The 25,037-nt window shown below is 38.7% G+C and overlaps 1 protein-coding gene across 7 annotated transcripts in view; it reads left to right on the top strand.

Annotated features, from left to right (window-relative positions):
- Window positions 1-25,037, top strand: part of ATP8A2 (ATPase phospholipid transporting 8A2) — a 460,631-nt gene that overhangs the window by 107,021 nt on the left and 328,573 nt on the right. For all 7 annotated transcript variants that reach the window (XM_070749818.1, XM_070749817.1, XM_070749821.1 and 4 more), the window contains 10 exons: window positions 1,442-1,511; window positions 2,866-2,993; window positions 3,863-3,974; window positions 7,108-7,273; window positions 13,918-14,045; window positions 15,143-15,220; window positions 17,080-17,168; window positions 18,847-18,891; window positions 19,626-19,701; window positions 22,082-22,187. In XM_070749818.1, the coding sequence (XP_070605919.1) occupies window positions 1,442-1,511; window positions 2,866-2,993; window positions 3,863-3,974; window positions 7,108-7,273; window positions 13,918-14,045; window positions 15,143-15,220; window positions 17,080-17,168; window positions 18,847-18,891; window positions 19,626-19,701; window positions 22,082-22,187 (998 nt within the window). The remainder of the gene's footprint in view (window positions 1-1,441; window positions 1,512-2,865; window positions 2,994-3,862; window positions 3,975-7,107; window positions 7,274-13,917; window positions 14,046-15,142; window positions 15,221-17,079; window positions 17,169-18,846; window positions 18,892-19,625; window positions 19,702-22,081; window positions 22,188-25,037) is intronic.

Below are 25,037 nucleotides of genomic sequence, written 5' to 3'. Positions count from 1 at the left end.
AAAGTCCAGAGAGTCCACACACACAATCCTGAACAGCAAAAAACCACGATCTTGACAAAACAATGAATCAGGTAAACTGCCATGAGGCTAACACACCAGGCTGTACTTTTATCTGTAGCACTAATTACAGCAGCCCCACCCAACCACAGGTGGCCTCATTTTCTCTTGTAATAATCCTTCAGTTGTTGTCTCCTATGCATCACTCTACGCATGCGTGGATGTGTCATTAATTCTTGTTCAAAATCCAGGGATGATACAGATGATTGATCTCCTCCTGGGCTGTCTGCCAAACTCCCCTCTTCCCTGTCACTCACGCTTCCTTGGTCAGAGGAGACAGATTCTACTGGAAGCAAAACAGGCCTGCGGCATGTGGATGTCTCCCACACATCCACCTCCACATTGCTTGGGGCAGGAGCTGGGCCAGAGCTAACCACAACAGGGTTGAGACAGTGTGATTGGCTCAAAATCATCTCACTGGCTTTGTACCTAATGCCAAATGGTTTCTAGCTGGTGCCTTAACTGCTATACCAGACTGGGTCGCCAACAATTCTCACCATTTATTATTTATTCAGAAATATTCATTCAGGATTCATTATAATTCAGTGTTCCTCCCTTGAAAAAACTTGACTTTTCTTTGCACAGGAAAAAAAAAAGGTTGATAAGCTACACCCTTTCTTACTTATCAAGTCTATTTTCTGATGGTAAAATAATATGAAGAAGTTATGAAAATTCCGTTAGGAAATTAATACCACAAATCTCTGGTCATAATTAGTGCTGGATGTGAGCCATAGAAGTTTGAAAGAGGCAAAATGTTCATATTGATCTACTTAATAAATTAAAACTTGAAATCCACATTTTTGCATTGTGAACTGATAACCAGGGGTTCTTTTAAGGCAATGCAATTATTCTGAAATTTTACTGGAGCTTTATAAAAGCTAGTCAGGGTTGATTTGTTAGAATGACCAAACAACCAAAAGTTGTGCAAAACCAAAAAGAAAAAAGAAAAGGCAAAGTCTGAGTAGAATTTCAACTTAGCATCATCATCCTGGTTAAATATAACCTGATAAATTTGATACAAGTGTTTTTTAAAATAACGGGCTACGGTAGACCCCTCCTCTAACCCCCTCCACGCAGCCTAGTGTTAAAAATATCAGGTATATTTTACTTATTGTATTTCTTTACAAAGGCCTCAGTTCACCAGAGTTTGCATGCGGTTGAGGTAGTGCTTTTTCTGATACACTATATTATATATTTTTTTAAAAATATGTGCCTATTAAAAAAGAAAATGTCTGATTATTTAAATCCATTTGGTAATAATAATAATAATTATGGGGAAAAATCAGTAGTTGAATAAAATAAGGATTCTAGAAAGCCGGTCACCTTCCTTTTTCAAGGTTGTCTTTAAATATGATTGTTTTCTTACCTTTTTTTTTTTTAACAGTGAACCTCAGGCGATGTGTTATATTGAAACAGCTAATCTTGATGGAGAGACGAACCTTAAAATACGACAGGTAAAATTAAATTTTGTTTTGGTGTTTGACAGTGATGAAGCGATAACTTGGGAAATGGCTTGAGTTCTCTCTTGCAATATTAGCTGTGTGATGTGATTGTAAATGGAGATCTGAACTTTGTTGTTTTTTCCCTCTTAAAGGGGCATCTAGTCCAATGTTTTTTACCCATGGCAACTTTCTTTCTTTCTTTCTTTCTTTCTCTTTTTCTCTTTCTTTCTTTCTCTTTCTTTCCTTCTTTCTTTCTTTTTTATTTTATTTTATTTTATTTATTTTATTTGTCATACAAATATAGTATTGTATTGTAGTATGTTTGTTTGTTTGTTTGTTTGTTTGTTTGTTTGTTTGCTTACTTACTTACTTACTTACTTACTTACTTACTTATTTATTCGATCTGTATGCCGCCCCTCTCCGAAGACTCGGGGCCATAGTTCCCTCTAAGCTGAGTAGTGAGCAATCGCTCACTTAAAAATCATCATCAACTCAGAGTTTTCCAAACCTGCCCAGAAGCCGAGAGGGAAGGAGAGAGAGGGAAGGAGAAAGAGAGGAAGAGAGACAAACAGATAGAAAAAAGAGAGGAAGGAAAAGAGAAAGAAAAAGAATGGGAGTAAGGAAGAGAGAAAGAAAATCAAAATCTAGTTTGAAACTAGCTCAACTATTTAAGTGGCATTTTGATATTGATAGAGTTGCCCTATTATGAGCTCACTGTTATAGACACACAGTACAGTATTTTATTTTGAAATTCTCTGAGGCAAAACAGGGTGGGTTTTTTGTTTGTTTGTTTATTATTTCTGTGCCGCCCAGTCCCGAAGGGACTGCCGCTCAGACACTATACTTTTCCGCCCACCCTCCCAAAAAATTAGAGGGAACACTGCTCGGGGCGGCTAACAACAGTAAAGAAAACAATGTAACAAATCTAATATTAAAAAATAATCAAAAAACCCCCATTTAAGACACCAATCATACAAACAAGCATACCATGTATAAATTCTATAAGCCTAGGGGAAGGGAAAACATTTCAATTCCCCCATGCCTGACGACAGAGGTGGGTTTTAAGTAGCTTGAGAAAGGCAAGGAGGGTGGGGGCAACTCTGATATCTGGGGGGAGCTGGTTCCAGAGGGTCAGGGCCGCCACAGAGAAGGCTCTTCTCCTGGGTCCCGCCAAATGACATTGTTTAGTCGACGGGACCCGGAGAAGGCCAACTCTGTGGGACCTAACCGGTTGCTGGGATTCGTGCGGCAGAAGGCGGTCCCAGAGGTTTAACATAATATAAGTCTAAAGAGATAGAAAAGTTTCTAATTTGTGAAAGAAAATAAGATGTTTTGTCGGCTATATCTATGGCTTGCTTCTACACAGGGGTTGATTCAGACTGCTAACCTGCAAACGAAAGAAGACTTGATTAAAATGTCTGGGAAGATAGAATGTGAAGGACCTAATCGTCACCTCTATGATTTCACTGGAAATCTCCGCATTGAAAATCAAAGGTATTCCCTTGATATGAAACTAACTGGTATTCCCACCCCCACCCCCCACCCCAAATAGCTAATTTGATTGTGTTGTTGCTGCCATTGAGTGGGTTTTTAAATGGATTTTTATTATATGGTGGATTTAAAAAAATTTGTAAGCTGCCTGGTTTCACATATATAGAGTCACCTTTATTTGTATAGCCGCTTGGGTGGTTATATAGATTTATATAATAAATAAAATTAATAGCTATAACTACTTTTACTGCTCTAATGACCATAGTTCCCTCTTAGCTGAGCAGTGAGCAATCGCTCAGTTAAAAATCATCATCAACTCAGAGTTTTCCAAACCTGCCCAGAAGCCGAGAGGGAAAGAGTGAGAGGGAAGGAGAGAGAGAGGAAGAGAGGAAGAGAGAGAAACAGATAGAAAAAAGAGAGGAAGGAAAAGAGAAAGAAAAAGAATGGGAGTAAGGAAGAGAGAAAGAAAATCAAAATCTAGTTTGAAACTAGCTCAACTATTTAAGTGGCATTTTGATATTGATAGAGTTGCCCTATTATGAGCTCACTGTTATAGATACACAGTACAGTATTTTATTTTGAAATTCTCTGAGGCAAAACAGGGTGGGTTTTTTATTTGTTTGTTTGTTTGTTTGTTTATTATTTCTGTGCCGCCCAGTCCCGAAGGGATTGCCGCTCAGACACTATACTTTTCCGCCCACCCACCCCAAAAAATTAGAGGGAACACTGCTAATGACTATATTTAGAACACAGAGAGAGAGGGGGGGGGAGAGAGACATATAGATAGATACATAGATACATAGAGAGATATAGATATAGATATTATTATACTATAAAACTTCTATTTTCCTTTTTCTTTTTTCCCCCATCAGTCCAGTTCCAATTGGACCTGATCAAATATTACTAAGAGGTGCACAATTAAGGAACACTCAGTGGGTTTTAGGATTAGTTGTCTACACAGGACATGACACAAAACTTATGCAGGTAAAGTATCCGTCGATCTGTTTGTAAGTTTTAACATGTTTCTGTTGGGAAGTCCAGCAAGGATTTCAAGTACAGTGATACCTCGTCTTACAAACGCCTCGTCATACAAACTTTTCGAGATACAAACCCGGGGTTTAAGATTTTTTTGCCTCTTCTTACAAACTATTTTCACCTTACAAACCCGCCGCCGCCACTGGGATTCCTCGCCTCCGGACTTCTGTTGCCAACGAAGCACCCGTTTTTGTCTGGAGGTGGGGTTTCCCAGTGAGGGGAGCCTCAGTGAAATCGCAGCATCACAAAAACACAGAGGTCTGGAGGTGGGGTTTCGAGGACTTCGGTGTTTTTGAGATGCTGCGATTTCACTGATGTTCCCTTCGCTGGGAAACCCCACCTCCAGACTTCCGTTGCCAGCGAAGCGCTCGTTTTTGCGATGCTGGGATTCCCCCCCGGAGGTGGGGTTTCCTATGGAGGGGAACCTCAGAGGAATCCCAGCAGTGCAAAAACGGCGCTGGCAAAAGGGGTGAATTTTGGGCTTGCACGCATTAATCGCTTTTCCATTGATTCCTATGGGAAACATTGTTTCGTCTTACAAACTTTTCACCTTAAGAACCTCATCCCGGAACCAATTAAGTTTGTAAGACAAGGTATCACTGTATATATTTATTGTTTAATAATTTGGGTATTTTAACACTTAGACCCTACTCTCTTTTTTTTTTGCCTATGTAGCATCAAAGGCTAATGAGAATAAAAAAAATAAAACATATCATAAATAATAAAAATGTCACAGAAACAGTAAATATTGGTGTTAAAACCAATTCAGACTGATCAGTCTAGCTTAGAGAGGAATAGCTTGACTTCTTTTTCTAAAGTGAAAAACATGGGAATACGTTTTGAGTGAATTGTTGCATTGTTCACAAGCTGCCCAACCCAAATAGGCCAGTCGCAGACCAGGATACCAGGAACTAAAGTCTTTGTAGATCATTGAAAACAAACACAGCAGAAAGTTCTTTAAGAAAATATTTACTTCTTCTTAGCAAAACTATTCTATATACTGTATTTACAGTGTAACTATCTCACTAGACCAGTGATGGCAAACCTTTTTTTCCTTGGGTGCTGAAATATTGTGTATGTGTGTGCTATTGCTCATGCGCGAGTGCCCATGCCCGTAATTCAATGCCTGAGAGGGCAAAAACAGCTTCCCCTGTCCCCTGGAGGCCTTCCGGAGGTCGGAAACGGCCTGTTTCCCAACTTTTGGTGGCCCCAGTAGGCTCATGTTTCACTGTCCTCAGGCTCCAAATGCTTCCCTGAGGTTGGTGGAGGGTAAAAGCACCTTCCCTATCCTCCAAGAGGCTCTCTGGAATCCAAAAATGCCCTCCCAGAGCCTCTGTGTGAGCCAAAAATGAGTTGGTTGGCACACACATGAACGTTGGAACTGAGCTGGGGTAACAACTTGAGTGCCAGCAGATATTATTATTATTATTATTATTATTATTATTATTATTATTATTATTTATTAGATTTGTATGCCGCCCCTCTCCGTAGACTCGGGGCGGCTCACAACAGCAATAAAACAATTCATGACAAATCTAATAATTTAAAAACATTTTTTAAAAACCCCGTTATTAAGCAGACATACACACAGACATACCATACATAAATTGTATAGGCCTGGGCGAGATATCTCAATTCCCCCATGCCTGGCGGCAAAGGTGGGTTTTAAGGAGTTTACGAAAGGTAAGGAGGGTGGGAGCATTTCTAATCTCCGGGGGGGAGCAGGTTCCAGAGAGTCGGGGCCGCCACAGAGAAGACTCTTCCCCTGGGACCCGCCAAACGACATTGTTTACTTGACGGGACTCGGAGAAGGCCAACTCTGTGGGACCTAATCGGTTGCTGGGATTCGTGCGGCAGAAGGCGGTCCCAGAGATATTCTGGTCCGGCGCCATGAAGGGCTTTATAGGTCATAAGCAACACTTTGAATTTTGACCGGAAATTGATCGGCAACCAATGCAGACTGCGGAGTGTTGGTGTAACATGGGCATACCTGGGGAAGCCCATGATTGCTCTCGCAGCTGCATTCTGCACGATCTGAAGTTTCCGAACACTTTTCAAAGGTAGCCCCATGTAGAAAGCATTACAGTAGTCGACCAGGGGTGTCAAACTTATGGCCTGTGGGCCAGATGCATCACGCATTGGCCACACCCATCTCCGGTTTAGTGAAGGGGGGAAGAGTTGTGATACATCATGTGATGACAATATGTTGTCATGAGTTTGACATCCCTGTTTTAGATTGAGCTTTAGTAGCTGTGTTTAACTTTTGGGAGAAAATGCAACTATATTTGCAGAGTGTATGTACACAGAGTTCTAAATAGATAATCTTAATAGATTGGCTAGTAAATAGTAAGCTATATTTAAAATGTTAAAATAATTAGGGACTGTGTTTCCAATTACAGCAAGGTCTTTAGTTATCTCCTTTTATTCTGGTATTGCTTATTCAGCAAGGATGCATAATCACCCTTGAAGAATTCTTGAATTTCCCGGTCAATTTCTAATCCAATCACATTCAACATTTCGGATTCAACTATTTACATTAACTCAATACATATTCAACAACCCTCATTTCATGAACTGCATTCCAGAAGATATTTCATTGGTTAATGAATTAATCTACTGTCCACTTTTCCACAACGTATAGTGGACCACAAACAGGTTGACTTTGCAGTATAAGCTAAGAAATTTATTTATTTTTTGGACAATTGTGCAAATGCAATCAGAAGATCTGCAATTGATCTGGCTAAGCGGGTTGTGTGAACACAGCTAGTCTTCTTTCCCTTAGTATGTCGATTTCAGCTTTCCCCAGTTTGGTGCTATCCAGATGTTTTCCAGAACTATCTGGTACAATACACCTGAGTCTCATTGGATTGGAGAAGACTGGCTACTAGTGCAAAGCAGGTGGCATTCTGCGTTTTAAATTGATAGCTGTTATGGGAAGAAAGGATAAAGCTTCTGTTTTTAATAATGGATGCGAGTCTTTCATAATGTCTGGCTGAAATTTCATCTTGTTTTTATTATTCTTTTCTTTTGTGTGTGTGTGAGCACAATTAATCATTGCAATTCTGTGGCTGATCCTTTCCAGAATTCAACCAAAGCTCCACTGAAGAGATCCAATGTAGAAAAAGTTACCAATATGCAGATTCTTATTTTGTTTTGCATCCTTCTCGTCATGGCTTTAGTGAGCTCTGTGGGTGCCTTACTATGGAACAGAACACATGGCGAAGTCATTTGGTACTTTGATTCCACTGGTGAGCAAAGACTGGGTTTGCATAAATATGCTTTTATCTTTATTTGGGGGTGGGTGTAATTTCTTTCCCCTTTCAACATCAAACAATGCAGTATCTAATTTTTCATAAATAAAATGTGGTACAGTGATACCTCATCCTACGAACCTCTCGTCATACGAACTTTTCAAGATACAGTGGTACCTCGACATACGAGTTTAATTCGTTCCAGACCCAAGCTCGTAAGTCGATCAACTCGCATCTCGAACGAATGCCTTTAGACTTTGTTTTTCGTGCCGAGATAACCGGAAGCAAGGAGATTCTTGCGCCACTTAGTGGAAGCTCGACTCGTATCTCGAATTTGAGCTCGGGTGTCGAACAGAAATTTCACTCGCGTCGTGGCTCGTAACTTGGAATACTCGCATGTGGAGCAGCTCGTATCTAGAGGTACTACTGTACAACCCGGGGTTTAAGATTTTTTTTGCCTCTGCTTCCAAACTATTTTCACCTTACAAACTCGCTGCCGCCCCTGGGATGCCCCACCTCCAGACTTCCGTTGCCAGCTGAAGCACCCGTTTTTGCGCTGGTGGGATTCCCCTGAGGCTCCCCTCCATGGGAAACCCCAGCTCCGGATTTTGCAATGCTGCAGGGGAATCCCACCAGTGCGAAAACGGGTGCTTCGGCTGGCAAAAGGGGTGAATTTTGGATTTGCACGCATTAATTGCTTTTCCATTGATTCCTATGGGAAACATTGTTTAGTCTTACGAACTTTTCACCTTATGAACCTTGTCCGTAAGACAAGGTATCACTGTATTTTGTTAGTAACTGACATCAATCATCAAAAAGGTTGCAGTTTTTCTAGTTTTGTCATCCAGTACATACATTTTCTTTTGATTAAATTCCCTCCTTAATGTTCCTTCAAAAAATATGACAACAGTAATAATTCTAACTTATTAACCATTATGCCATAGTACTTCCTTCCTTTTTTAATACATTTTTCTATAAACGAAGAAAACCTTGTATAACCAATCAAATGTTAGCAAAAAGAAATAAAAAACCCCAAAGCATAATAATACAAAAAATTTCAGAGTTCTTCCCCCCTCTAAATAATACATTTCTCAAATTTTCCAGATTATTTCAACCCAGTAACCAATTAATGCTTATCTATATTTCTTACTTAATTGTTAATCTTAAATATCAATCAATTTCAGTCATTGAAACTATCCTGGGCCTTGAAAGCTTAGAACTACGGCGCCTAAAACACGATTTAAGTATTGCCCACAAGATCATACGCTGCAACGTCCTTCCGGTCAACGACTACTTCAGCTTCAACAGCAACAACACAAGAGCACGCAACAGATTCAAACTTAATATTAATTGCTCCAAACTTGACTGTAAAAAATATGACTTTAACAATCGAGTTGTCGAAGCGTGGAACTCATTACCGGACTCAATAGTGTCAACCCCCAATCCCCTACACTTCTCCCTTAGACTCTCCATGATTGACCTCTCCAGATTCCTAAGAGGCCAGTAAGGGGCGTACATAAGTGCACTGATGTGCCTATCATCCCCTGTCCAATTGTGTTTCCTTATTCCTTTTATCATATATATTCTCTCCTTTATATATATTCTCTTCCTATCTACTTCTCTTCTTTTTTACTTCCTATCTTTATATATATTACTTAATGTCTATTCTCTTTCATATGTATTGTATATTGGACAAAGAATAAATAAATAATAATTTCCAATTTAAGAAAGTGAAGGCTCTTCAAATTGATTGCACCCACCAAAAAGCACCCGAGGTTTAGTGCAAAACAACTGCCTTATTTTCTCCTTCATGTAAATGGTAAACATGACCTGGATTGCCAAAACCCCATTCATTTTACAATTTGGTGTATTACTACATCCCTCTTATTGTTCTGTGTTTTTAGTCCGAAAGAACTAGCTATGGATTTGTGCCAAAGAAAAACACCTGCACTCATTGTGTTGGTTGTCTAATTTGGACAGAGTGTAAAGTTACACTGCAGTCAGAGCAGAGTTCAGTTTGATTTCCTTTTGGCATAGTACTGGTTTATCTTCTCATATTAAATGCAGGAGGGATATTACATAGAAGAGCCCTGAAAGATGATAGCTATTGCTTGATTTAAGGGGAAAAAAATAGAAAAGAATGAATGTTTCAGAGCAAACATAGCTTCAGCCAGCATAGAGGCAGTTTTCCAGTTTTCAATTAATTGGAAAGAAGAAGAAGGAATCTCACTGACAAAATAAAGCAGTGGTCCCCCTTGGTATTTTTAATGCTTTAAGAAAGTGTCTATCATTGGGAGGGAGAGAATAATCCTGTTTTTTAAATGGCTATCAGAAAGGTGTGGCTTTGTCAAGGTGGATCTGTCTGTCTGTCTGTCTGTCTGTCTCTCAGCCAACCATTCATGATCGATCTATCTATCTATCTATCTATCTATCTATCTATCTATCTATCTATCTATCTATCTATCTATCATCCATCCGTCCATTATGTATGTATGTATGTATGTACGTATGTATCTCCCATCCATCCATCCATCTATTATCTATCTATCTATCTATCTATCTATCTATCTATCTATCTATCTATCTATCTATCTATCTATCAATCATCCATCCATCCATCCATCCATCAATCATTATCTATCTATCTATCTATCTATCTATCTATCTATCATCCATCCATCCATCTATTATCTATCTATCTAACATAGAAACATAGAAGTCTGACGGCAGAAAAAGACCTCATGGTCCATCTAATCTGCCCTTATACTATTTTCTGTATTTTATCCAAGGATCTACTACTCTTTCAGTAAAATAATATTTTCTCATGTTGCTTTTGATCTTTCCCCCAACTAACTTCAGATTGTGTCCCCTTGTTCTTGTGTTCACTTTCCTATTAAAAACACTTCCCTCCTGGACCTTATTTAAGTCTTTGACATATTTAAATGTTTCGATCATGTCCCCCCTTTTCCTTCTGTCCTCCAGACTATACAGATTGAGTTCATGAAGTCTTTCCTGATACGTTTTATGCTTAAGACCTTCCACCATTCTTGTAGCCCATCTTTGAACCCGTTCAATTTTGTCAATATCTTTTTGTAGGTGAGGTCTCCAGAACTGAACACAGTATTCCAAATGTGGTCTCACCAGCGCTCTATATAGCGGGATCACAATCTCCCTCTTCCTGCTTGTTATACCTCTAGCTATGTAGCCAAGCATCCTACTTGCTTTTCCTACCGCCCGACCACACTGTTCACCCATTTTGAGACTGTCAGAAATCACTACCTCTAAATCCTTCTCTTCTGAAGTTTTTGCTAACACAGAACTGCCAATACAATACTCAGATTGAGGATTCCTTTTCCCCAAGTGCATTATTTTACATTTGGAAACATTAAACTGCAGTTTCCATTGCTTTGACCATTTATCTAGTAAAGCTAAATCGTTTACCATATTACAGACGCCTCCAGGAATATCAACCCTATTGCACACTTTAGAGTCATCGGCAGATAGGCAAACCTTCCCTACCAAACCTTCCCCTATGTCGCTCACAAACATATTAAAAAGAATAGGACCCAGAACAGACCCTTGTGGCACACCGCTTGTAACCTGTCTCAGATGTCTCAGAATACTCGCCATCTCCACCCTTTTCTTCCTCTTGCTATATTGACAAAAAGGGGCAGTGTGCCTTCTCTCCTTTCCCTCGGTGATTCCTTGAGTTTCTATCTTGGTCCTCGGCCAGCTTCCCTCAGATTGAACACAAATGAGTTAGCGGGGTCTTAAATGCCACTACGTGGGCACAAAGCCCACACAAAATTATTTGCAGCTCTTCTTCCCGATTATATTTCACGGGGAGACTGAATAGCGTAAGGGTAAGCTTTTGTGATGCAAACAATAGCAATAAATGAATACCTTTTCTGCAACAAGACAAAATGTCTTACTGGTTGTGATAGGTACTGTTCTTTGTGTGCTCTGCTCCCTCCTCTGCTGTTTCAAGTCCGGTCACTCTTTGTCTGGATACAGTCACTTTGGGAAACAAGACAGTAGGCCTCATCTGCTATAGAGCTGCTGCTAGCTTCAAATAGGTGTAATGTTGATAACATAACCGCATAATAGAGCCTAGATGTTCTTTTCCCCCCCTCTCTTCTGGGGAAGAATACAATCCCGCCAAAATTAGACCAAAGCAAAAGAAAGGGAGAGGGGAGATAAGGGCAATACATTTTTTAACTTTAGAAGGTAGATATATTTATTATTTACCGTATTTTGGGGGGGTATAAGACATACCTTCGTTTTTTGGGAGAAAAATAGGGAAAATAGTCTCAAAATGGGTGAACAGTGCAGTCAGGCGGTAGGGAAAGCAAGTAGGATGCTTGGCTGCATAGCTAGAGGTATAGCAAGCAGGAAGAGGGAGATTATGATCCCGCTATATAGAGTGTTGGTGAGACCACATTTGGAGTACTGTGTTCAGTTCTGGAGACCTCACCTACAAAAAGATATTGACAAAATTGAACGGGTCCAAAGACGGGCTACAAGAATGGTGGAAGGTCTTAAGCATAAAACGTATCAAGAAAGGCTTCATGAACTCAATCTGTATAGTCTGGAGGACAGAAGGAAAAGGGGGGACATGATCGAAACATTTAAATATGTCAAAGGGTTAAATAAGGTCCAGGAGGGAAGTGTTTTTAATAGGAAAGTGAACACAAGAACAAGGGACACAATCTGAAGTTAGTTGGGAGAAAGATCAAAAGCAACATGAGAAAATATTATTTTACTGAAAGTGTAGTAGATCCTTGGAACAAACTTCCAGCAGACGTGGTAGATAAATCCACAGTAACTGAATTTAAACATGCCTGGGATAAACATATATCCATCCTAAGATAAAATACAAGAAAATAGTATAAGGGCAGACTAGATGGACAATGTGGTCTTTTTCTGCAGTCAGACTTCTATGTTTCTAAATAATCTGTTTACCAGGTATTCATCTGGCTAGCGTCCTTAATCTGGTCACTTTTAGCACATTATTTTATCCCCTGGTTAGTGCTTTAAAAAAACTTTATTTGGAGAGAGTAACAATGAAAGAGCTTGCAAGTCAGTAAGAGCTGGGAACATCATTAGCACCTGGAAAGAAACATTTGGAGCAAGTAAAGCAATTAAAAAAACCCTGCAAAGACTTAGGGCTTGGAAAACATTCTTCTCAGAGAGAAACAATGAAAGAGCCTGCAAAGACAGGGTTTTGTAACATTCTTTGCAGAGAGTAACAATAAAAGAGCTTGCAAGCGGGTAAGAGCTGGGAACATTGTTAGCACTTGGTTAGGGCTGGAAAGAAACATTCGGAGCAAATAGAGCAATGAAAAAAACCCTGCAAAGACTTAGGGCTTGGAAAACATTCTTCTCCGAGAGAAACAATGAAAGAGCCTGCAAAGACAGGGTTTTGTAACATTCTTTGCAGAGAGTAACAATAAAAGAGCTTGCAAGCGGGTAAGAGCTGGGAACATTGTTAGCTACTCTTCTCCTGAGGCTCGGGGCGGCTTACAACAGGGCAAATAACAACATGTGAGAAATCTTAACTTTTAAAATACTAAAAACATCAAATCTAAAAACATGTAAAGGAGGCAATGAGGCAAGTTCACAAAAAGGGGAGCCAAAGGAAATCAAACTGCCGGGTTTGCTTTGTAACTCTACATGCAGGATCAAAGTGATAGACCTGGTAACATCTGCAGTTCCCAGTTGCAGTGGATGACACCAAAATCCAGATAGTCTAATGTTGTGCTTTATGGAAGAACCTGTAGGACATGGGGGTCAAACTGGATCGCATCACGTGACTTATTTTTGCCTTTGTGGAGCCGGGGCGGGCATGGCCTGTATGTGACACATCTGGACTGCCAGTTTAACAAGCCTGCTATAGAATGTCCTTTAATTGAAATTCACTCTCTTCCACCCCGCTTCTCAGCATCTGACATTAGTTACTTCTGATTGTGAAGGAAGTTTAGGGGCTATGGCTAATAGTAATCTGAGTCTCAGTACAGTGGTACCTCTACTTACAAGCTTAATTTTTTCCGTGACCAGGTTCTTAAGTAGGAAAGTTTGTAAGAAGAAGCAATTTTTCCCATAGGAATCAATGTAAAAGCAAATAATCCGGGCGATTGGGGAAACCACAGGGAGGGTGGAGGCCCTGTTTCCTCCCAGGAGATTCCTAGAGAGGCCCCATGGAGGCCACTTCCTTATATTGTGTCAACATGAACATAATTGAATCTGAGGATGAACTGAATCTGGAATGATATACCGTATACATTCCATATTCTCCCCTGTTTTAGTTGTCATCATGGTTTATCTGATATTTTAGCTAATTGACAGGCTTTTCTGTCCAGCTTTGACTACAATATACAAATATTAGAGACAAGTATTTTACTGTTTTTGGATCTTAGTAGCAATGTATTAAAAAGCTTCATGTGAAATTATTAATTCATATAATTGCAAGGTCAATAGTGAAAGCTTTGTAATTTCAGAAATCCTGCTTCTTAATGTTCCTTTTTGTTAGCACAGTTTCCCAATTTGAGTGTTCCAATTCTTTGGGAATTACACAATCATATGTGCCTAGATCTTCTCTTTCTCTGACTTGTTCCTCTGCCTTTGTCTGCTTTGGCCCGCAGAAGTCCTAGCCACTAATTTTGGATATAATCTGCTCACCTTTATAATCTTGTACAACAACCTCATTCCCATCAGTCTACTGGTGACTCTGGAAGTTGTGAAGTTTACTCAGGCTCTTTTTATAAATTGGGTACGTACAATTAAATGCAGCTTAATTTAACAACACAACAATGAGGGACAAATGAATATTAAGTTATTAGACTTTTAATAGTAGTAAAATTTGTAAAAAAAAATGGCACTCATATCTCTCTACCCTTTGTGATTCTTAAATTGGAAGGAGAACCTTGAAGTAGGATTTTCAGTAAGTAAAAATAAGTATAGTTTTTTGGGTTAACAATGAATAAACTTAGATTTCTTTAATTTAAGAGCCTTCTATCTCTCCTGCTAATTGTGCGGTAATTTACTTTGAACCAGATTGAAACTGGTTTAAAATGCACAGAAATTGCACAAACAGGGTTCCAATCTTGATTGAAATTCAAGTTTCAAGTTTTATTGGATTTATATGCCGCCCCTCTCCGAAAACTCGGGGCGGCTAACAACAATCCTGAACAATATACAATAAAATCCAATACTAAAAGCAAATTAAAACCCCTTAATATATAAAAACCAAACATACATACAAACATACCATGTATACAGTTGTAACAGCCTAGGGGGAGAAAAAAGTCTTAATTCCCCCATGCCTGGCGGCAGAGGTGGGTTTTAAGTAGCTTACGAAAGGCAAGAAGGGTGGGGGCAATTCTAATCTCTGGGGGGAGTTGGTTCCAGAGGGCCGGGGCCGCCACAGAGAAGGCTCTTCTCCTGGGTCCCGCCAAGTGGCATTGTTTAGTTGACGGGACCCGGAGAAGAAATACACAACATTTGAATGAGTATGATTGTTTGGTTAAGAAACAAATGTGCCATTTGACCCATCACAATCTATGGTACAGTTTAGTATTAGGAAGCATGTCTTGGTTTCATGGATTTTGATTAAAAGAGATTTCAATGTTTTCTACTTTTTAATCTAAAATACGCTGAGTACCATCTTGGTATTCTCTTTGTTCACCTACTATACCAATAATTGTTCTTGTACTGATTATTTTTGTCTTTTTTATCTTCTACTTGATTGTTAGATCTTTTTTCTTTTATAAATGATTAAGTTTAAAAAAAATAATGATAATGTACACATTATAAACAGAACAAAATAAAACTAGCATACAATGTTTATGGTTTTTTGCTTGTTTTCAGGACATAGATATGTATTATACTGAAACTGATACACCGGCAATGGCCAGAACTTCAAATCTTAATGAGGAACTTGGCCAGGTAAGAATATGGGATGGCGTCGTAACAAAAAAAGGGCTGTTCATTTCGTATGTTTAATCCATGAATCAGTTTGAGATAAATTTGCAGGCATCTGATTTTTAATGGTAATCTGTAACATTAATCCACCCAGAGTGGTTAATAAGAGTGGGAAAATCTATGATTTTCCAGTTGTTAATTAAACTTTTCATCAGATCATATTATTGGCCCTTGCCAATTACGTGATTGAGCTATTCTTAGTCCCCCTCTGCATATTATATTTCGAGTCTGCGGAGAGGAGCGGCATACAAATCTAAATAAATAAATAAAATAAATAAATAGTCATTTATCTAATGAAAATTGTGTTTGTTTTCAGGCAGCTTGGTAAATTAATGACACTACTGACTATAAAACAGTTAGTTAGACTTAAGTCTACTTTAGATTCTTTATCTGTCTGAACAGGACTTCATTATCTCAATGCCTTTTAATTTTTCATGTGGCATTTTTCCGGGAAACTATATGATTTCTTACACCAGTTATTCATTTTACAAAAGTAATGCATTTACATTATTTTATTTTTACCTTCTTCAGTAAATTTGAAGCACGATTCAAAGGCTGTGAACATAAACAAAAACAGACAGTCTCAAAATGGGTGAACAGTGCAGTCAGGCAGTAGGGAAAGCAAGTAGGATGCTTGGCTGCATAGCTAGAGGTATAACAAGCAGGAAGAGGGAGATTATGATCCCGCTATAAAGAGTGCTGGTGAGACCACATTTGGAATACTGTGTTCAGTTCTGGAGACCTCACCTACAAAAAAGATATTGACAAAATTGAATGGGTCCAAAGACGGGCTAGAAGAATGGTGGAAGGTCTTAAGCATAAAACGTATCAGGAAAGGCTTCATGAACTCAATCTGTAAAGTCTGGAGGACAGAAGGAAAAGGGGGGACATGATCGAAACATTTAAATATGTCAAAGGGTTAAATAAGGTTCAGGAGGGAAGTGTTTTTAATAGGAAAGTGAACACAAGAACAAGGGGACACAATCTGAAGTTGGGGGAAAGATCAAAAGCAACTTGAGAAAATATTATTTTACTGGAAGAGTAGTAGATCCTTGGAACAAACTTCCAGCAGACGTGGTAGATAAATCCACAGTAACTGAATTTAAACATGCCTGGGATAAACATATATCCATCCTAAGATAAAATACCAAAAATAGTATAAGGGCAGACTAGGTGGACCATGAGGGTCTTTTTCTGCGGTCAGACTTCTATTTTTCTATGTTTCTAATTGATTCTGCTATAATTCATACAGAATTCCTGTGGGAAAAAGACTGCTGGGTGTTAATTTTCAACCTGAATCTTTTCTGATTCTCATTCGTCAACCTAACAAGGGAGTTTTGTTCTTATTCATTAGACTGTATGTTTAGTTCAGAACCTGTGCATTATGCTGCCTGTAGTGCTGTCAGTCAAGTTTCTGATGCACTGCTGTACAATTGTATATTGAGTTCTTGGCTGAGATAAGTTTATAATAGATTGCTTGGATGCACATTTAGTTGAAGAGTTAGTCACTAAGCTTTTCCCAATGTATTTTGGAATATATTGATATGTGTTGATGGCATTTCTCATAATCAGCCAATCTGCTTACATTGGCAAGGAATTATGGGATTTGGATATTTGACAAATCTGAAAGACCTATTTGGGAAGCAGTGTGTTTAAACAATAGTTAAATTAATCAAGGCCTCATTGTATGTTTGTCCACATGTCTCAGACAGGGTTCCATTGAACATTTTGATGATACACTTTAGAACTGCTTTAATTTTCAGTTTTCTCAAAGATTCTCTATTTCGTTTTATTCATAATGGTATATATCATTTGTCTCCTAGGTTAAGTATCTATTCTCTGATAAAACAGGCACCTTAACATGCAATATTATGAATTTTAAGAAATGTAGTATTGCTGGAGTAACATATGGGTATGTACCATGTTTTTATTTGCTGTATTAGATTAAGGGATAATTTTTATTAGATGGATATTGTTTTACATTGTGTGTGCCGGATTGTAAGTCTATAGTTTTCTAGTAGTTTTCATTTTACTTACAACATTGTCAATTAGGAGATAGATCAACAATTTCATACGTCAAAGTAACAAAATCTACCTGCCCCCAGCATAGAACAATACGATTTCACCATTTGATGAAATTAAGATGCCTAATGGCCTTATTTTGGAACCCGGAAGTTCGAAAATTGTTAAACTGTGTGTATTGCTAGGTAGAAGTACAAACCTAGAATACAGTTTGAAGCAATATAATGTATACAAAATACGATTGCATAAGATTGCTTTGCTTTTTTAGAGGTGCAAAAATAGACAGGAGAGACTACTTTGGTCACATTAATGCAACAGGTTAACACCTGCCTTCATTGTTTTCTCAATTAATCAATCAGAGTTTACATGACATACAAAAGTGAAATGTACCACTAGATTTGTTTGGATACTGTGACACTGTACAGTGTTCCCTCGATTTTCGTGGGGGATGCGTTCTAAGACTGCCCGCGAAAGTCGAATTTCCGCGAAGTAGAGATGCGGAAGTAAATACACCATTTTTGGCTATGGACAGTATCACAAGCCATCCCTTAACACTTTAAACCCCTAAATTACCATTTCCTATTCCCTTAACAACCATTTACTCACCATTATTACTGGTACTCACCATTGAATGAGACACTTAGTGATCCTGATATTTATAAACATAATTATTTATTAACAATAATTATTTTTTTTATTTATTTGCAAAAATTATTAGTTTGGTGATGACGTATGACATCATCGGGTGGGAAAAACCGTGGTATAGGAAAAAAACCGCAAAGTATTTTTTAATTAATATTTTTTGAAAAACAGTGGTATAGGCTATTCGCGAAGTTCGAACCCGCAAAAATCGAGGGAACACTGTATAGTCATTGGGTCATGTTTTTAGCTAAAGTATTGCGCAACCCCAAGTTGATGCTACTCCTGCATTTTCAGAACTTTGACTCCGCTCAATTCTGTTGGATTGTATCATAGGTAGTTCTCAACTTACAATTATTTGTTTATCAAACATTCAAAATTACAAAATGGTGCTGAAGAAATGTGACTTACAACTCGGCATCCCTTACCAACCAGCACCTCCTTCAGGTTATTTCATGATAGCCATCCCGCATAAAAAATAAAAAATACGACTTCAGTAACCGAGTTGTCGAAGAGTGGAACTCATTACCGGACTCCATAGTGTCATCCCCAAACCCCCAACACTTTACCCTTAGATTATCTACTGTTGACCTATCCAGATTCCTAAGAGGTCAGTAAGGGGCGTGCATAAGTGCACTAGAGTGCCTTCCGTCCCCTGTCCTATTGCTCTCCTACATCTCCTACACCTTTCATCTATTCCTATATCTCTTCTTCTATTCTTTCATTGATATGTTCTATTACTATATCTTCTTTTCTATTCTTTCTTAGATATATTTTACCATGAGTATCTCCTCTTTAACCTTCATCATGTATTTTACTATGTGTATATAGATATATACCCACTAAAACCCTCATTGTGTATTGGACAAAATAAATAAATAAATAAAAATACTATCAGTCGTATCTCTCTTTCCCCCCCCCCCTTTTAGTCATTTTCCAGAACTGGCAAGAGAATGTTCATCAGAAGATTTCAGGTAAATAAATATTGGGTACCGGTAATGTGTAATTGCTGTAATTGTAGGCCTGTAAAGATGGGTCAAGATTAGGCACTTTGGGGAGAGGTACTCTTGGGACTTTTTGAAGGTTGAACAACAAGAAAATATACAGTACATATAGGAGGGACCCTAGAGGGAAAAAAAGAAAGAAATTGTATTATTTTATTATATCCTCTCCTGGCTCAAATTTTTAGGAGGAAAGAAGTGTGTCTTATATTCTGAAATATACGGTAGTACAGGCAGTCCTCGACTTACAACCGTTTATTTAGTGATCATTTAAAGTTACAACGGCACTGAAAAAAGTGAGTTATGGCCGTTTTTCACACTTACAACCTTTGCAGCATCCCCATGATCATGCAATCAAAATTCAGATGCTTATGGCAACTGGTTCACACTTATGACCGTTGCAGAATCCCAGGGTCATGTGGTCCTTTTTTGCAACTTTTTGACAAGCGAAGTCCTTAAATGGAATTCTAACTTATCAACTGCAAGGATTCACTTAGCAACGATAGCCAGAAATGTCGTAAAAGGGGGCAAATTTCATTTAAGAAACGTTTCACTTAACAATGGAAATTTTGGACCCAACGATGATCATATGTCCAGGACTACCTGTATTTGATTGCTGGACTGATCATTTGCAATGCGGTAATATATGTATTTAATAGAAATGCACCTGTTCGCGAATCTTATCCCCCTTTTTATTATATTCTCAGCCAGCTCCCGCCTCCTATTAGTGAATCTTGTGAATTCGATGATCCAAGACTGATGCAGAACATCGAGGCGGATCATGTAAGGCCTTTTCTCAGAATTTCCCCATGAATTATTGCTAGAATCTTGATTGCACTCATTGACCCGTTCATAAAACACTTGGGTATGAATTATTCACTTGTGGCCTCAATAGCTTTCCTCCTTGATCTACATCAGTGATGGCGAATCTAGAGCACGGGTGCCACAGGTGGCATGCGGAGCCATATCTGCTGGCACGCGAGCCGTTGTCCTAGCTCAGCGCCAACATGCATGTGTGTGCCAGCCGGCTGATTTTTGGCTCGCAAAGAGGCTCTGAGAGGGTGTTTTTGGCTTCCAGAGAGCCTCCGGGGAGATGGGAGGAAGGTATTATTACTCTCCCTTGGCTCCAGGGAAGCCTTTGGAGCCTGGGGAGGACGAAACACGAGCCTGCTGGGCCCACCAGAAGTTGGGAAACTGGCTGTTTCTGGCCTCTAGAGGGCCTCCAGGGGATAGGGGGAGCAGTTTTCGACTGCTGCAGCCTTCCCAAGCTCCATTTTCACTGGCAGAGGGTTGCAGGAGGCCGTCCCAGCCAAAAATAGAGTTTGGGAGCCTTTTTTCACTGACGGAGACTCCGCAGGGCAGTTTTAATGATTCTCTGTAGAGTTTTGTCTGCTACAGAACTGTTTCCATGCCATACAAGAATGCCTGTGATTGGTTGTGATTTACTATAACCTAATGCCATCTTTGAGTGTAAGCCCTACAGTATAAATGTAAATTTGCCTTAAGTTGCACTAATTGGATAGTTTACAGCAATGGTTCTCAACCTGGGGGTCAGGACCCCTTTGAGGGTCAAACGACCATTCCACAGGGGTCACCTAAGACCCTGGGAAAATACAAATTTCCCATGGTGTTAGGAGCTATAGCTTCTATTCTGGAGCCTTGGAACATATTTTTATAATCTGACCAATCAGCAGGGATGTCCCTCTCACCTTCCTGCCAATCAGCTTAAAGCTCTGTTGAGAGAATTGGGGCTAGACTTATGGTTGGGGGTCATCACAACATGAGGAACTGTATTAAAGAGGTCGCAGCATTAGAAAGGCTGAGAACCACTGGCTTATAGAAAAACCACGTGACCCATCACTTTGGGAGGGTGGATTATTTCCATATGAGTGAATCGTCCATCCATCCTTCTTTCCATGGCTGGTATTTAGAGATAACTCTGAGATAATGGTTTAAACCATTTGGTTTGATATTCAGTAGTAAAATAAATAGGGCATCACTGCTGATCGTCCATCAAAGGGTGAATAGCAGCTTTGTAGAAGAGCTGATGTGATAAAATTGCCCTCATTGTTCTCAGAAAATTGGGGTGGATGAAATCCATTGTTAATTGTGAATATAGACAAAAACAAACTGAATAATTGATTTAACTGTAATATAGGCAAATTATGGGATGTCTCTCCAGGCCTGGCTTTACTGGGGAAAGAAGATTGCTTTGTGTTAGCGGACCAAGCTTGTGCGGAGGGCATGTATAACAGGAGGATAGATGATATACTTGTCCTATGAACAATGACGACAAGAGAAGGCAAGGAACAAAGAGGGTGATTGATCTCACCTGGCAAAGCTGTTCTTACCTTATTACCTTAGATCAGTGATTTTCAACCTTTTTTGAGCCGCGGCACATTTTTTTACATTTACGAAACCCTGGGGCACATCGAGCGGGGGGGGGAGCGGCTAAAAAAAGTTTGGACAAAAAATTATCTCTCTCTCTCTTCCTCCCCTTCACTCTATTTCTTTCTCCCTCCCTCTTTCTCTCCCTTCCTTCCTCTTTCTTTCTCTCTCTCTCCATCCGTCTTTCTTTCTCTTCCTTCCTTTCTCTCATTTTTGCTCTTTTTCTCTCTCTCTCCCTCCCTCCCTCCCTCTATGTCTTTCTCTCTCTCTCCTTCCCTCCCTCTTTCTCTCTCTTGCTTTCTTTCTCTCTCTTGCTCTCTCTCTTTCTTTCTCTTGTTTTCTCTCTCTCTTGCTTTCTTTATCTCTCTCTTGTTCTCTTTCTCTCTCTCTCGCTCTTTCTCTTTCTTTCTTTCTTTCTCTCTCTTTCTTTCTTTCTCTCTTTCTCTCTTTCTTTCTTTCTTTCTTTCTCTCTCTCTTGCTTTCTTTCTCTCTGAGCTTCGCGGCACACCTGACCATGTCTTGCGGCACACTAGTGTGCCACGGCACACTGGTTGGAAAACACTGCCTTAGATAATCATAGTATACAGTTTATTGCATTTTACTTGGCTAAAATCCAATAAGCTGTATAAAGTAATCGTCGCTTTGAAAAATAACCGAGGTGAAGAGGCATCCATCCATTTTATTTGCTCTCTGTCTCTAACAAAAAGTTGAACTTTTTTTACCCCACAATGCCACAGGTCATATTCATTGGACTAACATGGTCCTTGTTTTTCAGCCCACAGCTATGCACATCAAAGAATTCCTCACTCTGCTGGCTGTGTGTCACACTGTGGTTCCAGAAAGACATGAAGACACCATCATCTACCAGGCCTCCTCTCCAGGTTAGTTACTGACCCTTTCGTTGAAACAAAGAGCAATTGAAAAAGAGGTTGTTAGAGGTATAACAAGCAGGAAGAGGGAGATTGTGATCCCCTTATATAGAGCGCTGGTGAGACCACATTTGGAATACTGTGTTCAGTTCTGGAGACCTCACCTACAAAAAGATATCGACAAAATTGAACGGGTCCAAAGACAGGCTACAAGAATGGTGGAAGGTCTTAAGCACAAAACGTATCAGGAAAGACTTAATGAACTCAATCTGTATAGTCTGGAGGACAGAAGGAAAAGGGGGGACATGATCGAAACATTTAAATATGTTAAAGGGTTAAATAGGGTTCAGGAGGGAAGTGTTTTTAATAGGAAAGTGAACACAAGAACAAGGGGACACAATCTGAAGTTAGTTGGGGGAAAGATCAAAGGCAACCTGAGAAAATATTATTTTACTGAAAGAGTAGTAGATCCTTGGAACAAACTTCCAGCAGACGTGGTTGGTAAATCCACAGTAACCGAATTTAAACATGCCTGGGATAAACATATATCCATTGTAAGATAAAATACAGGAAATAGTATAAGGGCAGATTAGATGGACCATGAGGTCTTTTTCTGCCGTCAGTCTTCTATGTTTCTATGAAAAAGGACAAGGGGGATAAATGAAATAACAAAGGAGAAGATTAAAAAATCTCCTGAACTGTTTTTATTGGGTATTTCAAATACAAAGTATAAAAAAGAAACTTATTATCTAATAATACATATATTGGTTGCGGCACGAATAGTATTTGTACAGAAATGGAAAGAAAATACAATACCAAAAGATACTGAAGTACTTAAAAAAATTATAGAATGTGCAGAACTAGATATGATGACTAAACGTTTAAACAATCAAACTGAAACAGAATATTATAAAATATGGGATAAAGTATATGATTGGTGGAATTTTAAAAATGGTATTAACAATTAACTATAATATAGAATGAAATAGTAAATAGTATTACTAATAACTTTTTTCTTTCTTTTTTTGTTTGTATAAGCATAGAATATTTTAAAATGTAAAGAAATTAAATTAATAAGTTTAATATAAAAATATAGAGTTAAATTTAACAAGAATGTAACTTACATGTATGACATTTCTGCTTTGATCTGATTATAGTTAGGATTTTTTACATTTTTGTATTAGTTAGACTTCTACGACAAGAGGAGCAATGGTAGCTCCTTAAATGTTTAGTGTTGTATGTCCTTGTTTGTCCTTTTGAAAATTCAATTAAAAAATTTATAAAAAAAGAAAAGAAAAAGGACAAGGGATGGAGAAACTCTTATTGAGGACAAAAAACAGATTGCGTTGAATTTATATTTACTGTACCCACATTCATACGTATGCCAGCTACAGCAGAAGTATCCAATCTTGGCAACTTTAAAATCGGTGAATTTCAATTCTCAAAAGTTTTCATCCAGCATGGGGGATTCTGGGAGTTGACATCCACCAGTTTCAAAGTTGCCAAGAGTTATTATCCAGACTAGAGTTATTAGAGCAGGGATGGTGAACCTATGGCATTTCTCAAGTCTCCAGTCATTGGATGGAAAAATTAGTTAGTTAGTTACCGACCCTTTCGTTGAAACAAAGAGCCATTGAAAAATGTAAGGACTACTCATTGCAATCATGATGACAATAACGAACTCATGCTGCCTTTCAAAGAAGGTTGCCTAACATTACTGATAGATTTCTGTTGAAGAACCTCTGATTTGAGTGGCCTCCTGAGAAGTTTGGATATCTTCTGCAGCTCTTTTTGTTTGTTTGTTTGTTTGTTTGTTTGTTTGTTTGTTTGTTTGATTAATTGATTGATTGATTGATTGATTTTTATGCCGCCCTTCTCCTTAGACTCAGGGCGGCTTACAACATGTGAGCAATAGCACTTTTTAAAAAAATATTTATTAAATTTTTCCATTTTTTTTTTAAAAAAGTACATAATCATATTTACAGATGAATCTACATCATATATACATTCCTATCAACATTGTCTTCTAATTACTTTTAGATTTCTTGATATTTTATTTCGATGTTTCTTTTGAGATTCTTTTTTTTGTCCATTGGTACCATGTTGTCCAGGTTTCATAATAGTCCGATTCTTTTCAATTATTAAGTTCCATTGCCAATCTGTCCATCTCTGCACAATTGTATATTTTCTTGATGATTTCATTGTCTTCAGGTATTTGTGGATTTTTCCAGTTCTGTGCAAATACAATCCTTGCAGCTGTTGTAATATGCAAGCTTAGATATTTTCCATTTTTAGAATAGGTACCTCTCATAATACCCAGTAGAAAAAACTCTGGCGTATATTCTATTTTTGTATTTGTTATTTGACACAACCAATTATTTATTTTTTTCCAATATTTTCTTGTCTCTGGAGCAATAGCCCTTTTTAACAGAGCCAGCCTATTGCCCCCACAATCCAGGTCCTCATTTTACCCACCTCAGAAGGATGGAAGGCTGAGTCAACCTTGAGCCAATCATGAGATTTGAACCGCTGACCTACAGATCTACTGTCAGCTTCAGTGGCTTGCAGTACAGCGCTCTACCTGCTGCGCCAACCCGGCTCTTTTGGGGAATTGGGGGGTGTTTTCATAAAGGTGCATCTGGATTGTCTTTTTATTGTTTTGTACAGACAGAGTTGGACGTAGCGATATGTCCATTCACTCTGACAGAATGCTATTTACAAGGAAGGTTCAAAGGTTCCTTGGGGATACTCCAAATAACTTAAAGAGCAGATGGTGAAGGAAGGAAAAATAATATGTTCGCTTCAAAGGTTAGGACTACAGTTCAAGTATATGTTATATTTTGTATGTTTGCAGAAATATAT

Source organism: Erythrolamprus reginae, chromosome 4, assembly GCF_031021105.1.
Source record: "Erythrolamprus reginae isolate rEryReg1 chromosome 4, rEryReg1.hap1, whole genome shotgun sequence".
Lineage (NCBI taxonomy): Eukaryota > Metazoa > Chordata > Lepidosauria > Squamata > Dipsadidae > Erythrolamprus > Erythrolamprus reginae.
Note: the sequence above shows the minus strand (reverse complement) of the source record. Positions and strands in the feature narration are given on the sequence as shown.